The 16,463-nt window shown below is 46.1% G+C and overlaps 1 protein-coding gene across 1 annotated transcript in view; it reads right to left on the reverse strand.

Moving 5' to 3' along the window:
• The window catches only part of acaca (acetyl-CoA carboxylase alpha), a 212,138-nt gene extending 196,998 nt beyond the window's left edge, over positions 1-15,140 (reverse strand). Inside the window, exons 1-2 of the mRNA XM_055658137.1 lie at positions 15,065-15,140; positions 6,741-7,015 (exon numbers count right to left, since the gene is read on the reverse strand). Coding sequence (XP_055514112.1) covers positions 6,741-6,973 — 233 coding nt within the window. The 5' untranslated portion in view covers positions 6,974-7,015; positions 15,065-15,140. The remainder of the gene's footprint in view (positions 1-6,740; positions 7,016-15,064) is intronic.
• Positions 15,141-16,463: the final 1,323 nt, after the last annotated feature.

Genomic DNA, 16,463 nt, shown 5'->3' on the forward strand with positions numbered 1-16,463 from the left:
CTTCGCGAGGCCCCCGCTTCTGGTTTGGTCGCACTCGCCGCATGCAGGCGCATGCTGGTGGGACCGGCCCTGTGCAGGGATCACTCGACCTCCGCGCGGCCCCCCGCTTCCGGTTTGGTCACGCTTGCCGCATACAGGTCGCATGCTCGTGGGACAGGCCCTTAAGGAATATACTATTGCACGCAGTGCTCTTAATGTCCTGCAGAATAACCCATTCCTATTTTAGTTTTAATTACTAAGTTTTAACACTTCAATAGCTTTCCCTGTTACTTGCCGTGTACGCATGCTGGCCTTTTGTGAATCATGTACAAACACACCCAGATCACTCCGCATCTCAGAGCTCTCTGAGACAAAATGCGGAGACCTCACTAGCTTGCTTGAGGGCGGCAGTAATGCAGTTGGTAGAACGGCTGCCTCACAGCACTAGAAACAAGTTCAGTCCTGCCCTTGAGTAGGACTGTCTGCGTGGAGATTGCACATGGAGATTCCCTGTGACCACATGGATCATCCGAGTGCTTTGGTTTCCTCCCACATCCCAAAGATCTGCAAGTTGGTAGTTAATTGGTGTTTGTATTAGTGTGAACGGGTGATCGATGGTTGGCGTGGTCAGCGTGGAATCGATCGGCCGATGGACCTATTTCTGTGCTGTATCTTTAAAGACCTAATTATTTTCCAGCATTGCAGGCGCACATCTTTCATTCCATTATTATCTGTTTTCAGAGTAATCCACTGAGATTTGTAATGTATGCTTGCTGTTTTGTACCAGCCTGCATTGTCCCAGGAGAATGTAAAGATCGAGCACCAACAAGGCTCCATGAAAGCCAAACAATCCTGGGCTCAATAAAGCCTTTTCAAATCTGTTGTTTCAAGTGCCAGTCTCATAGAGCAGTGCAGCACTGGCTGGTTTCATGGTCATAGTGTATTTTAATAAATTCACAGCTGTACGCAATATTTCAGCTAATTTTATAAAAAGGCAGCTAAATACGTCTGCACATGCTTGGGGTTCTCCTGCACCATCTCTAACTCTCCACAGAAGTATAACTATTCATCCAGATCTAAGGGTGATATAAGAAAGTAAGCAAGAGAGCACAGGAAGGACTTAAAGAAGACATGGGAGTCAAATCTTTCATATAGAGGGTGGTGAGAAACATAGAAAATAGGTGCAGGAGTAGACCATTCGGCCCTTCGAGCCTGCACTGCCATTTGATATGATCATGGCTGATCATCCAACTCAGTATCCCATCCCTGCCTTCTCTCCATACCCCCTGATCCCTTTAGCCACAAGGGCCACATCTAACTCCCTCTTAAATATAGCCAATGAACTGGCCTCAACTACCTTCTGTGGCAGAGAATTCCAGAGAGAATGGAACAAAGTGCCAAGGGAAGTGGAAGAAGCAGGGACAATGTTTTAAAGACATATAGACAGGACATGGATTTGGGGAATTTGAACTAATGTTCATTCAATACGAACATGGCTGATCATCTAATATCAGTAGCCTGTTCCTGCTTTTTCCCCCATATCGCTCGATTCCTTTAGCACCAAGAGCTAAATATAACTCTCTTGAAACATTCAGTGAATTGTCCTCCACTGCCAGAGAATTCCACAGATTTACAACTCTCTGGGTGAAGAAGTTTTTCCTCATCTCAGTCCTAAATGACCTGCTGCTTATTCTTAAACTGTGACTCCTGGTTCTGGACTCCCCCAACATCGGGAACATTTTTCCTGCATCTAGCCTGTCCAATCCTTTAAGGATGTTATATGTTTTTGTCTGACCCCACTCTCATCCTTCTAAATTCCAGTGAATACAAGCCCAGTTGACCCATTCTTTCATCATGTCAGTCCCGCCACCCCGGGAATTAACCTGATAGCTGTAACTCATATCCAGTACTGTGCAGTTCCTTTTCTCTGCTGTGCCGTCAGAGAGGGATGCCATTCAACACCCCTTCCCGTGCCCACCTTTCTGGCCTCAATCGTCTCTGCATCTCTAAATTCTAAAGATTCTACAAAGTCTACAAAGACGTGCACCTGTGCTGTGCCTTTCATAATGTTAGTTATGGGCCTGTCCCACAGGCAACTTTTTAGGCGACTGCAGGAGACTGCGGTCGCCACATGTCCGCGGGTGGTTGCCGGGGGAGTTGCCTTCATGGTCGTGAGGAGTTCTCGCATTCTGGGAATTAGTCGCGGCCTCATTACTGTTGCCGCAAATTTTTCATGTTGAAATATTTGCGCCAACCAGAATGAAGCCACCATGGAGAGGAGGGAGAATTCTTGAGCCGTAGGTGGGTCACGTGGAGGTCCTATTGGGTTACCAGGAGGTCGAAGGTTCTCGTAGGTTGTAGCGGTGCTGACCGGTGAATTTCATTGGCTCATTGGGGGAAAAAAATGTAAGCACTAGTTTTCAGAACCAAGGATAACCAACCGGTAATGTTAAATGTCCGCCGAGTTTCACAGCCATGTAGCTCTGGCTTCTTAAAGGTTGTCTCCACTCCTTCTCGCCCCCTCTTTTAAAGGACTTACCGTACACTGTGCTTTAGCCGTCTTAATTACAGCGCCAACCTTCCTGTTCATCGCAGTGTGTGATTGTATCACCTTGGCTCTGCAACATGTGAATTTCACTCAGACAGTACTCCCCCCCGCTTGCTGGTGAAGGGTGTGTGTGTGTGTGTGTGTGTGTGTGTGTGTGTGTGTGTGTGTGTGTGTGTGTGTGTGTGTGTGTGTGTGTGTGTGTACGCGCGCACACACACCCCATCAGCCCCCCCCCACTTTTCTCCTTCCCCACCCGCTTCCACCCATCACCTTCCTGTCTGTCTCCCAAATCCACCCCTCACTCTCCTCGCTATCTAGTTCCATCGTGCAAACAATTTGATCATTGCCACAGTTGCATTTTTTGCTGAAAGATTCATTTGTTCAGTTCTATCTATAAATGCCTTGCTTTTATACAACCACTCACGCACACATTGAAACGCCACTTGGCATTGGTTTATTATTGTCACGTGTACCAAGAAACAATAATAAACCTTTGTTTGCATTGCATACACTCCAATCAAATCTAATCATACTATACGAGTAATTTCAAGCCATGCCCATGAACAACAGGTCATGCAAAGGGAAAAATACCAGAGGGCAGAATATAGTGTTATAGCTTTACAGGTACAGAGATTCGGTACAATATCTGCAATGAGGTAGGTTGGAAGATGGAAACTACACCCTAGTAACAAAATAAAATCCCAGCTTCACTTAAAGCAGTGAAAATAATCTTCTAGGTATCAGGTAGACACAAAATGCGGAAGGGTCTTGACCCTAAACGTACCCATTCCTTCTCTCCAGTGAAGCAGCTTGTCCTGCTGAGTTACTCCAGCATTTTGTGTCTACCTTCGATTTAAACCAGCATCTGCAGTTCTTTCCTACATTTCTAGGTGTCAGCACCAGCTTTCTCTTCAATGACACATCCAGGATTACGTGAAAACAAAACAAAATATGTTGCACAAAGATGGAATGTTGGAAAATGTTGTATTGGAGGGAAAGGACAGGTGATGTTTCAGGTTGGGAATCTTCTTTAGTAATAAAGAACGGCAAATGCTGCAATCTTGAGCAAAAACTGAAAACAAGTCTGAGTTGTGCAGTACAAAAGTGTTGGGCAGAAAGCCCTGTTTCCTTGCTCTAAGAGTCTATGACTCTCATCCCTCCCTGTTTGATCACATAGCACACAAGAAGATAATAACCAATTCAGGTGAAGGAAAGCAAAGGTTCTCCTCACACTTGCAACATATTTCACCAGGCCATTCACTACCAAATGCCTACAACAACATTCAGGTTGAGGGATCAGGCAACAGAGGACCCATGTATTGAAGTGCTGGAGTTTTGCCAATTCTCATTTAAATTGGCGATAGGAAGAGATACTGTATGTAGTCAGTAGAGATAAACAGGTCATCAGCAGACGACCTGTTTATCTCTACTGACTGCAGTATCTTTTCCTATCGTTAACTTAAATGGGAATTGGCAAAGCTGAAGCATTTCAATACATCCCATTAACAGCATAGGTAAATATCATCTCTGGCTCGATGGCATAAGTTCAAGGCCCATGTCATGAACTTGAGCACATGACCTAGTTGCTATTTTAGTGCTGTTCTGACACCGCGGTAAGAAATTCATCTAAATAAATCCATAATAATCCCCTTGCATGTACAAACAAAAACTCCACAAAGTGCTGGAGTAACTCAGTGGGTCAGGCAGCATCTCTGGAAGACATGGACAGATGACATTTTGGGTCAGGACTCGTCTTCTGATACAAAAACTGCATTGATGATTTATTAACGAATTTTGCTATCCCCAGTCATTTATAGTGTTTGAAATGTTGGTGCAGATTTTTGTATGCCCTATTCTGGGGTCAAATGACCTAGATAGTAGTGCGATACCCCAAATTTGTTTCTCGCTAATATTGCAACGAGTATGCCACCGGCACAGCACAGTGGTGCAGTGGTAGAGTTGCTGCCTTACAGCACCAGCGAGCCGGGTTCAATCCTGACTGCGCGTGCTGTCTGTGTGGAGTTTGTCCATTCTCCCCGTGACCCCGTGGGTTTTCTCCAGGTGGTCCAGTTTCCTCCCACATTCCAAAGACGTACAGGTTTGTAGGTTCATTGATTTTGGTAAAGATTATAAATTGTCCTTATTGTGTGTAGGATAGTGTTAGTGTCTAGGGATCGCTGGTCAGGGCGGACTCGGTGGGCTGAAGGGCCAATCTTCACGTTGTATCTCAAACTAAATTGGTCTTTGTAACGTGTTGTTCACTTCAAGGAGAACCAACTTTTAAATCTGCCATTAGAAATAAATGAAATAAACGTCGTTCCATGTTCATTTAAAAAAATGAAAGAAACAGACACATGACAAAAGAGGTATCCCAGAAAACCACCTCCACTCAAGCTTGACAATAAAGCATCTTCTTATCAAATTTGGTTGATACCTCATCAATGCAGTTTAGTTTAGTTTAGAGATACAGCATGGAATCAGGTCCTTTGGCCGACCATCGCTCACCCACTTGCACTAGTTCTATATTATCCCACTTTCTCATCCTACGCACTAATTTACAAGGGCCAATTAACCTATAAAAACCTGCTGAATTTGGGATATGGGAAGAAACCAGAGCACTCGGAGGAAACCCACACCGTCACAGGGAGAACATGCAAACTCCACACAGACAGCATCCTTCGGCAGGATGGAACTGGGGTCCCTGGCACTGTGAGGCAGCAACTACCAGCTGAGTATTGCATCAGGAAGAAGAGTCCCGAGTCAAAATATCATCACCTTTTCATCCCATTTGGCAGAGACAATATCATACAGACTACTGTTCCACAAGATAGTTCACACTGAGTGTAACACGTGAAAACCTCAACATGAAACTCGGGCAAGTGCCTATTTCGATGGTACGGTGGAGGTCAGTGCCACCCCCATTCACTGAAACCTTGCCTCAGGATTCTTGCAGGCTGCTTCCATTGAGATATGCCATATGTAGCAACATTCGGAAATAAAGATAAGACTTGTTTCTCAACATGGAAAGAGCATTTGATTGAATTGATAAAAAGATGCCGCATGGAAACAGGTCCATCTACCTGGCGACCATCGATTATCCAGATCTGCCAAGTTTTGTTGGAGCATTTCAGTATTCCTTTACCTGAAAATCAGTATTTTGCTGAGGAAATCAGTATTTTTACACGGTGCCATTTTGCTGAAATAAAAGTTGTTTTTTATGTGCGGTCATACCCATGTAAGAGTACAAGAATGCATAATTTTGCTACCAATTGACATGTCTTCTATGCACCTTACTTGACCGTGCATTCATTGCCATCTCTTTGTATACTTCTGTTTGAACTGACAGCGCTGTTTAAACCTGTAGCGGGACAGGCAGATCAAAGCTTACAAAAATAATCATCCAGATCTTGAAATTTTAAATACTAATAGATTTAAACTGCTATAATTTTTTGAGTTACAGTATGAATTTTTATATCCTTCCAATTTTTAAGCAGCAAGATGAAACAGGGAGTCCGTACATCCGTATTCTTATCGCATTTCCATGCAAAATACAGAAAATCCATACTACTTGGCAGATCCGATTACCCGTTCACACTAGTTCTAGGTGATTCTCGTCCACCCGACACACATGGGGCAATTTTACAGAAGCCAATTAACTTACAAACCTGCACATTGTATTGCTGAACTCCAGGTATTCTGAGACTCCGCTTGCCTTTACAGGCACCAGCGTAGCTCCTTCCTGTTGGAAGTTCCTTTTCACATAAAACTCCCTTCTGCACACATTGGTTTGCCTTCCAACTCTCATCGTTGCTATGTGCACTCATTCCTAGCCAATACTCCCCAATGGCTTAAAGATTGTTGGTTGTACGGTAGAACGATCTTTTAAGGAGAACCTGCCTCGATTAGCTGATCCTTGGAGCTTGTGTATATCAGGCATCGCTCATAACAATTAAGGCAAAGACTGGACCTTGAAAAGGGCACCAAAACCTGGCACCTTTTGCATGCAGGCTCAGTGGACTATTTCAGTACTTTGTTAATTGAGTATGGCAATACTGTACTGGACTGTATGTAAGAAAATAATTTCACCGTACATTTGCACATGTGATAATAAAGCACCATTGAACCATCAACACATCTAAATTCCATTAAGAGGAGGTCACACTGCAGAAGCAAAACGGCACATGATATTTTACTTAAACATCACAAGTATTACCTCATTTGTAGAGGAAAACCATCGTTGTTCATCCCCAGATCAGACAGACTGTCAGAATTTACAGAGGAGGGTGATAACGATCGCTCCTTGTCTTCCGTAATATCCGACTTGCTGCCGCTCATTCCGATCTCATCCTCCGAGTTGTCCTCGGACACGGAGCCAATAATAAACTTGGACTGCTGGCATTTTACCTGCGGTTGAGGGTGCTGGGTCACTAGATCTTGATCCGACATTTTAACTTGTGGTAATCAGCATTCCAGACAAAGCAATCCAAACTGAAATAGAAAGTTAGAAAAGTAACTATGTAGAGCCAAGGAGTCGCAGATGCTGATTAATACACAAAGTGCTGGAGTAAGTCAGTAGGTCAAGCAGCATCACTGGAGAACATGGACGGGTGACATTTCGGATCGAGAACCTTCTTCACAGCTGATTGTATGGTGGGGGAGGAGATGAAAGCTGGCAAAAGAGGTGAGGCAGGACACAGCATGCTAATAGGTTGGCACAGGCAAGGGGGATTTTTTGACAGGCAGATAGTTGGAACAAATGGCAGGGATAAGAACAGCAAGTGTGAGACAGGTTTCAAGAGTTGTGAAACCACTGGAGGAGGCCCAACTGGTTACCAATGGACAGGTTGATAACTCTGCAAAGCAAACAGCGCCTGTAGCAGCTGGATAGGCCAGGACTTTTTTTCCCCTCGAGTATGGAAGGTTGAGGGGCGACCTTATAGAGGCATATTAAATCAAAAAGAGCTTAACCAAGGCGGATCCCCCCCCCCCCCCCCCCCCCCCCCCCCCCCGACTGGTGAAGTCTAAAACTAGAGGACATAGGTTTACAGTGAGAGGGAAAGATTTAAAAAGGACCCGAAAGGGCAACTTTTTCCCCATGCAGAGGGTAGTGGGTAAAGGGAATCAGCTGCCAGAGAAAGCTGAAGAGATGGGGACAATTACAAAGTTTAAAATACATTTAGATAGGAATGGTTTAGAGGGATATGGCCAAAACACACACAAATAGGATCTCAAAAATACATCTTAATCAGCAAGTTTAAGAAGGAACTGCGGATGCTGTAAAAATCGAAAGTAGACAAAAATGCTGGAGAAACTCAGCGGGTGAGGCAGCATCCATGGAGCAAAGGACTAGGTGACGTTTCGGGTCGATGGTCTTGATCAGAAACATCACCTATTCCTTCGCTCCATAGATGCTGCCTCAACCGCTGAGTTTCTCCAGCATTTTTGTCTTAATCAGCATGGATAAGTTGGGCTCAATCTGGACACAGGATCTCAACCCAAAACATCAACAATTCCTTACCCTCCACAGATGCTGTCTGATCTGTTGAATTCCTTCAGTAGAATGTTCTTTTACTCCAGATTACAGTATCTGCAGTCTCGTGTCACCAATGGTAATAAAACTTGGTACTACCGAGCAAACATTATTCCTGGCAATTGCTTATTTCAATACTCGGTTTAAACAGAATGCTTTGGCCAGCTTTTTCTATATGACACACTGCCCTGCTTCGGCAGTGAAGAACTGCTGGAATGTGCCCACTAATCGAGCACACATCTTGTGTAACAACACATACATTTTTTTAATCATCTTTAATGTAGCAAAACCATTCCAGCATCTCAAAGTATGAGCTGGTAAAAACAATAAATCAATCCAAACAAAGACAACAATTACAAGTTAGATTGCTGACAAAAACCAGGATAAAGGGACACAAAGTGCTGGAGTAACTCAGCGGGTCACGCAGCATCCCTGGAGAACATGGATAGGTGACATTTTGGGTCAGGGCCCTTCTTGAGACTGGTTGTGGAGGGAAAGAAACCTGGGAGATATAAGAGGCAAGGCAAAACTTGGCAGGTAATAGCTGAACACATGTGAGGGCGGTGGGTTAATACGCACATGGTCGGATATAGGCCAGAGATGAAAAAACATGCGAGACAAAAGGATTGAAGAGTTGCAAATTATGAAGCCAGAGGAAGGAATGTAGGAAGTTTTATCTAAATAATAGAGGTTGAAATATTGTGGAATTTTGTGGAAACTTACAGAGAATAGTGCACACACATCTGCCAAGGAAAAGGAAGGAGGATTGCACACGTGGGTAGTGGAAGGATCATAGCACAAGGCCAGAAGTTTATTTAAAAGAGTGTTTCCATGCTACATGGGGTAATCACACATATCAGCTCCTTGTGGGTTGTAGAGTTATACAGAATGGAAAAGGCCCTTCAACCCACAAGATTTGCACCAATGGTCAAGCATCCACCCTTCCCTAATTTGATTTTGTTATTCCCACATCTATATCTCTGCCCATCCAAATTCTACCACTCACCACAAATTAGAGGCAGTTTACAACAACTAATCCATGCTTCAGAACAATCCCATTCCCCAATTATTTTCCTGCAACCCATCTCTGCCCCTCAACTCCACTCACATTCAGGCTAATTTTCAGCTTGTTTTTGCGAAGTAGGAAACTGAAGCATGCGGAGGAAACAAAAGGTCTTTGGGCAGCGCTGTGGCGTTTTCTCCGGGCGCTCCGGTTTCCCCCCCACTCTCCAAAGGCATATAGATTTGTAGGTTAATTGTCTTTGGTAAGAATTGTAAATTGTCCCAAGTGTGAAGGATGGTGCTTGTGTAGGGGATCGTAGGCTGGCACGGACTCAATGGGCCGAAGGGACTGTTTCCGTGCTTTAGCTCTAAACTAAAACTACCTCCAAACTAAACTGACCTTCGGGCCTTCTGCTGTGATCCGTGCACAGCTCTTGCTTGCACTTCCCTTGCGAGAATATGCAAACTCAGACAGCACCAAAGATTGGTACTAAGCAGGTCTACGAGTGCAGCCCATAAGTTATGTCATTGCAAGTGCTCAGGGTGTCATGAGAATTATCTTTACCCAGTCACATTGTCAAGCTATGTGCTTGTGTTTCATAGCATTTGTGTCCAGTCATAGAGCATGGAACCAGGCCCTTCGGCCCAACCTGCCCATGCAAAAGATGTCCCATCCACACTACTCCCACCTGCCCACGTTTGGCCCATATCCCAACTAAACCTTTTATATCCATGCACCTCAACTACCCCCTGGTAGCTCGAAGAAAGACACAAAAAGCTGGAGAAACTCTGGAGAGAAGGAATGGGTGACGCTTCTTCAGAGTAGCTCCTTCTATATCCCAACCACCCTCTGTGAGCTGTGTGGTAGCTCGAAGAAAGACACAAAAAGCTGGAGAAACTCTGGAGAGAAGGAATGGGTGACGCTTCTTCAGAGTAGTTCCTTCTATATCCGAACCACCCTCTGTGTGAAAACGTTGCCCCTCAGGTTCCTATTAAAATGTTCCCATTTCACCTCAAAGGTGCATTTTTATGTTTCCTTGAACTCCAAGTCTTACCATTTATCTCAAATCCATGCCATTTAGTCTAGGGACACTAGTCTTTCTTGTCCACCCCCCATCTAAAACCTTACTACTTGTGTACACCTTCATTAATTCAATAACCCCAACCTTCCGCATTGCCTTTGTTTCCAAACCTAGTTAATCTCATCTCATATATAACATGGCCCAGGCCTGAGAACAGCTTTACAAATCTGCTCCTCATGGAATCCAAGGACGAGAAAAAAGGTGTGTCAGTGTGAGGGACAAGAAGAGTTTTAGGGAGAGCAAAGTTGCCCTGAAATGGGGAAAGACACTGTCATGAATGGACTTAAGTGCAAAGATAAAAGTTTTCAATTTGATGTTTTAGAAGAACGGAACTACTGCTGATCAGGAAAGTTATATTACCTGCAGCATTCTAGAATCTCCTTCAAAAAATGGTTTCCAGATGCAAAGACCACAATTGTGCAAGAGTTACATGAAGATATAGATAGATATGCCATTTATTGTCACTATACATGTACAGTGAAACTGAAAGCTGCTCGTACTCAGTGCATACATACAATTTTACACAAAAAACAAGAAACAGAAAAACAAAACAGAAGGGAGATGGGGGGGGGGGGATAGGTGCACAAATTCTACGGCGCTACATACATATATACAGATGGAAGTCCTGTTGGGCGGTGTAGTCAATGCATGTGTGGATTTGAATTTATGGTAGATATAATTCTCGGGAAGCAGCTATTCCTGAGTCTGTTTGTCCTGGATTTGATGCACCTATAGCGCCTTCCAGAGGGCAGCAGGTCGAACAGTCTAAACGCAGGATGGGAGCTGTCTTTGGTGATCTTCTTTGCCCTGCTAAGGCAGCGGGAGGTGTAGATGTCCATCAGGGAGGGGAGAGGGCAACCAATGATCCTCTGCGCTGTCCTGGTTACCCTCTGAAGCCTCTCCCTGTCTGCCATGGTGCAGCTGCCATACCATGCTGTAATGCAGTATGTCAGCAGGCTCTCGATGGACGAGCGGTAGAAGGTCAGCAGCAGGTTAGAGTCCAGGTTGTGCTTCCTGAGGACCCTCAGGAAGTGCAGCCGCTGCTGAGCCTTCTTGATGACCGCTGTCGTGTGTTGTCCGTCCAGGAGATGTCAGCCGCGATATGGACGCCGAGAAACCGGAAGGTGTTGACCCTCTCCACACACTCGCCGTTAATGTGTAGGGGGACTAAGTCGGTGCTGTGCCTCCTGAAGTCGACAATGAGCTCTTTTGTTTTCCTGGTGTTCAGAGCCAGATTGTTTTCTGAGCACCAGGTTGTCAACTTCAGGACTTCCTCTCTGTAGGCTGCCTCGTCTCCCTTTGAAATAAGTCCGACCACAGTAGTGTCGTCAGCAAATTTGACGATGCGGTTGTTGTTGTGGGCCGGACTACAGTCGTAGGTGTAGAGACAGTATAAGAGGGGGCTTAGCACACAGCCCTGTGGGGAACCGGTACTCAACCTGCGAGTGGAGGAGAGGTGGGGGCCAAGCAATCAGCTTTCAGCTCCTCCAGGTGAGCTTAGCATATATTAAACTGGCCAAACAAAAAATGAATCTAAGAGACACAAAATGCTGGAGTAACTCAGCAGGACAAGTAGCATCTCTGGAGAGAAAGAATGGGTGACGTTTCGGGTCGAGACCCTTCTTCAGACTGATGTCAGGAAAGAGGGAGATACATGGATAAAGAAATGTAAGGTGTGAAAACAGGACAAAGGGAATAGAGCACGGAAAATATAGAATAGATCATTGTTCGCTGTGAGAAGGCAACAACAAAGCAAACAGAGATAAAATGTAGTCGGAGTAAGACTGGTCACCCATTCCTTCTCTCCAGAGATGCTGTCTGTCCCGCTGAGTTACTCCAGCATTTTGTACTTATCTTCAGTTTAAACCAGCATCTGCAGTCCTTTCACACAAAAAATGAATCTAAATAGGCCTCTAAAAATTACTGGCAGATGCTATTGGATTGACTTTGAACATTTTCTCTCTCTCTAATGGGATGTGACATTGCTGGCAAATAGAACACTGGGACAAGGAAATGAAGTGGTGAACATTTTCAAGAGGACATGACTTCAGAATTAAGGGACAGAAGTTTAGGGGTAATATGAGGGGGAACCTCTTTACTCAGAGAGTGGTAGCGGTATGGAATGAGCTTCCAGTGGAAGTGGTGGAGGCAGGTTCATTGGTATCATTTAAAAATAAATTGGATAGGCATATGGATGAGAAGGGAATGGAGGGTTATGGTATGAGTGCAGGCAGGTGGGACTAAGGAGGAAAAAAAAATTGTTCGGCACGGACTTGTAGGGCCGAGATGGCCTGTTTCCGTGCTGTAATTGTTATATGGTTATATGGTTATATGGTTAAGAACAGACTGGAAGATTAACAATGAAAGGGAACCAGATAAATTATACAACATGCATTAGCTACTGCTGCCAATCAAAAAAGCAACAATATCTGGATGACAACATTGAAAGTTCAGCATTACTGCTAAGCCAGCAGAAAAATTCTGTCACGGTCACTTTCTTTATATGTTGATAATAAAATAATCCTAAACTATCTTGATTCCAATTCCATCTCTAAATGACCTTCCAACGCATATGCACTATCTAGCCAGCCTCACTTTCTTCCGTCAAGCTTTCTGCGGCTCAGCAATTGGCATTGTTGTCCCACAACATATTTGCCAACAGTTCTTTGATTAATGTCATGACTGGAGTAATGATTTACTTGTGTTTCTTCCAAGAGAGTATACTGTGTTCAACATTTACAGTGTGCCTTCCAGCATATTGGGAAAGCGAAACCAAACGCATATTGGGAGACTGCTTTGGGGGCACATGTTTAGTCCACAGGGTGGAGAATTCACGTTCAGGGTAAGCCTCCTGCTGCCTATCACTTCAATTCTTAATCCTAATGTAATCATACTGTAACCGTGCAACTCCCTACACTGTTTTAACAAAGCAAAATGCAGCTCGACAAAGAATAGACAATAGGTGCAGGAGTAGGCCTTTCGGCCCTTCGAGCCAGCACTGCAGTTAACTGTGATCATGGCTAATCATCCACAATCAGTACCCCGTTCCTGCCTTCTCCCCATACCCCTTGACTCCGCTATCTTTAAGAGCTCTATCTAACTCTCTCTTGAAAGTATCCAGAGAATTGACCTCCATTGTCTTCTGAGGCAGAGAATTCCAGATTCACAACTCTCTGGGTGAAAAAGTTGTTCCTCATCTTTGTTCTAAATGGCCTACTCCTTATTCTTAAACTAGCAAAATTGGGAGAATTCAACATTCATGCCATCAGGACGCAAGCTACCCAGGTGGAATATGAGGTGCTGTTCCTCCAATTTCCGGACAGGACAGAGAGGTCGGATTGGGAATGGGAGGGGGAGTTGAAGTGCTGAGCCACCGGGAGTTCAGGTAGGTTATTGCGGACTGAGCGGAGGTGTTCAGCGAAACGATCGCCCTCCGCTTAGTCTCCCCGATGTCAATCAGCTGACATCTAGAGCAGCGGATGCAGTAGATGAGGTTGGAGGAGACAGGTGAACCTTTGTCGCACCTGGAACGACTGCTTGGGTCCTTGAATGGAGTCGAGGGGGGAGGTGAAGGGACAGGTGTTGCATTTCTTGCGGTTGCAACAACGGAAAGTGCCCGGGGAGGGGGTAGTACGGGAGGGAAGGGAAGAATTGACAAGGGAGTTGCGGAGGCAGCGGTCTTTGCGGAAGGCAGACATGGGGGGGAGATGGGAAGATTGGTGGGGTCACGTTGGTGGTGGCGGAAATGGCGGAGGATTATGTGTTGTATTTGTCGGCTGGTGGGGTGAAAGGCGAGGACCAGGGGGACTCTGCCCTTGTTGCGAGTGCGGGGATGGGGAGAGAGAGCAGTGTTGCGGGGTATGGATGAGACCCTGGTGCGAGCCTCATCTATGGTGGCGGAGGGGAATCCCCGTTCATAGAAACATAGAAATTAGGTGCAGTAATAGGCCATTCGGCCCTTCGAGCCTGCACCGCCATTCAATATGATCATGGCTGATCATCCAACTCAGTATCCCGTACCTGCCTTCTCTCCATACCCCCTGATCCCCTTAGCCCTGACAAGGGCCACATCTAACTCCCTCTTAAATATAGCCAATGAACTGTGGCCCTCGACTACCCTCTGTGGCAGAGAGTTCCAGAGATTCACCACTCTCTGCGTGAAAAAATAGTTCTTCTCATCTCGTGTTTAAATGATTTTCCTTTTATCCTAAAGCTGTGACCCCTTGTCCTGGACTTCCCTAACATCGGGAACAATCTTCCTGCGTCTAGCCTGTCCAACCCCTTAAGAATTTTGTAAGTTTCTATAAGATCCCCTCTCAATCTTCTAAATTCTAGAGAGTATAAACCAAGTCTATCCAGTCTTTCTTCATAAGACAGTCCTGACATCCCAAGAATCAGTCTGGTGAACCGTCTCTGCAAAACGCATTTTGATCCATTCTCTCACGGTGGAAGATTTGACTCCCATGTCTTCTTTAAACCCTTCCTTTGCCCTCCTGCTTACTTTCTTATATCAATCTTAGGTCTGGATAAATAATTATACGTCTGTATTTTCTATCTGCAGTTCTATCTGCAGTTCCTTCCTTGCTTACTTTCTTATATCAATCTTAGGTCTGGATAAATAATTATACGTCTGTATTTTCTATCTGCAGTTCTATCTGCAGTTCCTTCCTTGCTTACTTTCTTATATCAATCTTAGGTCTGGATAAATAGTTATACGTCTGTATTTTCTATGTTTAAAGCAGCATCTGCAGTTCCTTCTTCCCACACGAGCACCGGCGCCCGGGACATCTCCACCGCCTGTGGGGCCGAGGCCCTGAGTCACAGTCACGGCCATAGCTGAGGCGATGGTCGGGGTTTAAATCAATGCCGGTGGGAGGAGGAGGAGACACCATCTTCTTCACGCCGCGGTCGCCATATACTCACCGAGGGAAGCTGATGCCAGTACGGGCGCTGGGGAGAGAGGTAGGGGGGAGGAGGAGAGTCGGTGCCGGCGATGGCGGTGGCGGTGACGGTGACGGTGCTGAGGGGAGATGGCGCTGGCGCTCGCGCTCGTGTCGTGTCGGTGCCGCGCGCCGGGTGGGAGCGGGATGGCGCAGTCCGCTGACCTCTGACCCCCGCCCCGCGCGCTCCCTCCCCCCCCCCCCCCCCCCCCGCGCGGAGTTGGCGCCCCCAACGGGCGAGCCGCGTCACACCGAACCATGAATGGGCGGGCAGAGGAGGGCATGAATGGCAGCGGCGCCTGGCGGGCGGGGAGGGAACGGCGCCCCCCCGCTCCTCTACACACACTGTCACACAGTTACACACACACACTGTCACACACACACTGTCACACACACGCACTGTCACACACACGCATGTCACACACGCACAGCGGCGCACACGCACGGTCACACACACGCACTGTCACACGCACTGTCAGCACTGTCACCACACGCACCTCACACACACACACTGTCACACACACACACACACACACACACACACACACACACACACACACACACACACAGTCACACACACACACTGTCACACACGCACACTGTCACACACACACACACTGTCACACACACACACTGTCACACACACTGTCACACACACACACACACACACTGTCACACACACTGTCACACACACACTGTCACACACACACACTGTCACAAAGTCACACACTGTCACACACACACACACACACAGTCACACACACACACACACACACACTGTCACAAACACACACACACACACACACTGTCACACACACACACACTGTCTCACACACACACACACACTGTGTCACACACACACACTGTGTCACACACACACACACACACACACTCTGTCACACACACACACACTCACACACACACACTGTGTCACACACACACACACACACACTCTGTCTCACACACACACACTGTCACACTCACACACACACACACACTGTCACACACACACACACTGTCAATCACTCAGTCACACACACACACACACTGTCACACACACACTGTCTCACACACAGTCACACACACACACACACACACTGTCACACACACACACACTGTCACACACACACACACACACACTGTCACACACACACACTGTCACGCACACACACACACTGTCTCACACACACACAGTTTCACACACTTTCTCACACACACTTTCTCCGGCCGGGACCCTTCTTCAGACTGAGTGTGGTGGTGGTGGGGGGGCGGGGAAATAGTGGGGATAATGAAAGCTGGAAGAGAGGAGGGGTGATGCCTGGCAGGTAAACGATTGATACAGGTGAGGAGGGTTTTTTTGATAGGCAAGTTAGTGGAGTAAT

The sequence above is a fragment of the Leucoraja erinacea genome, chromosome 28, assembly GCF_028641065.1.
Source record: "Leucoraja erinacea ecotype New England chromosome 28, Leri_hhj_1, whole genome shotgun sequence".
NCBI lineage: Eukaryota > Metazoa > Chordata > Chondrichthyes > Rajiformes > Rajidae > Leucoraja > Leucoraja erinaceus.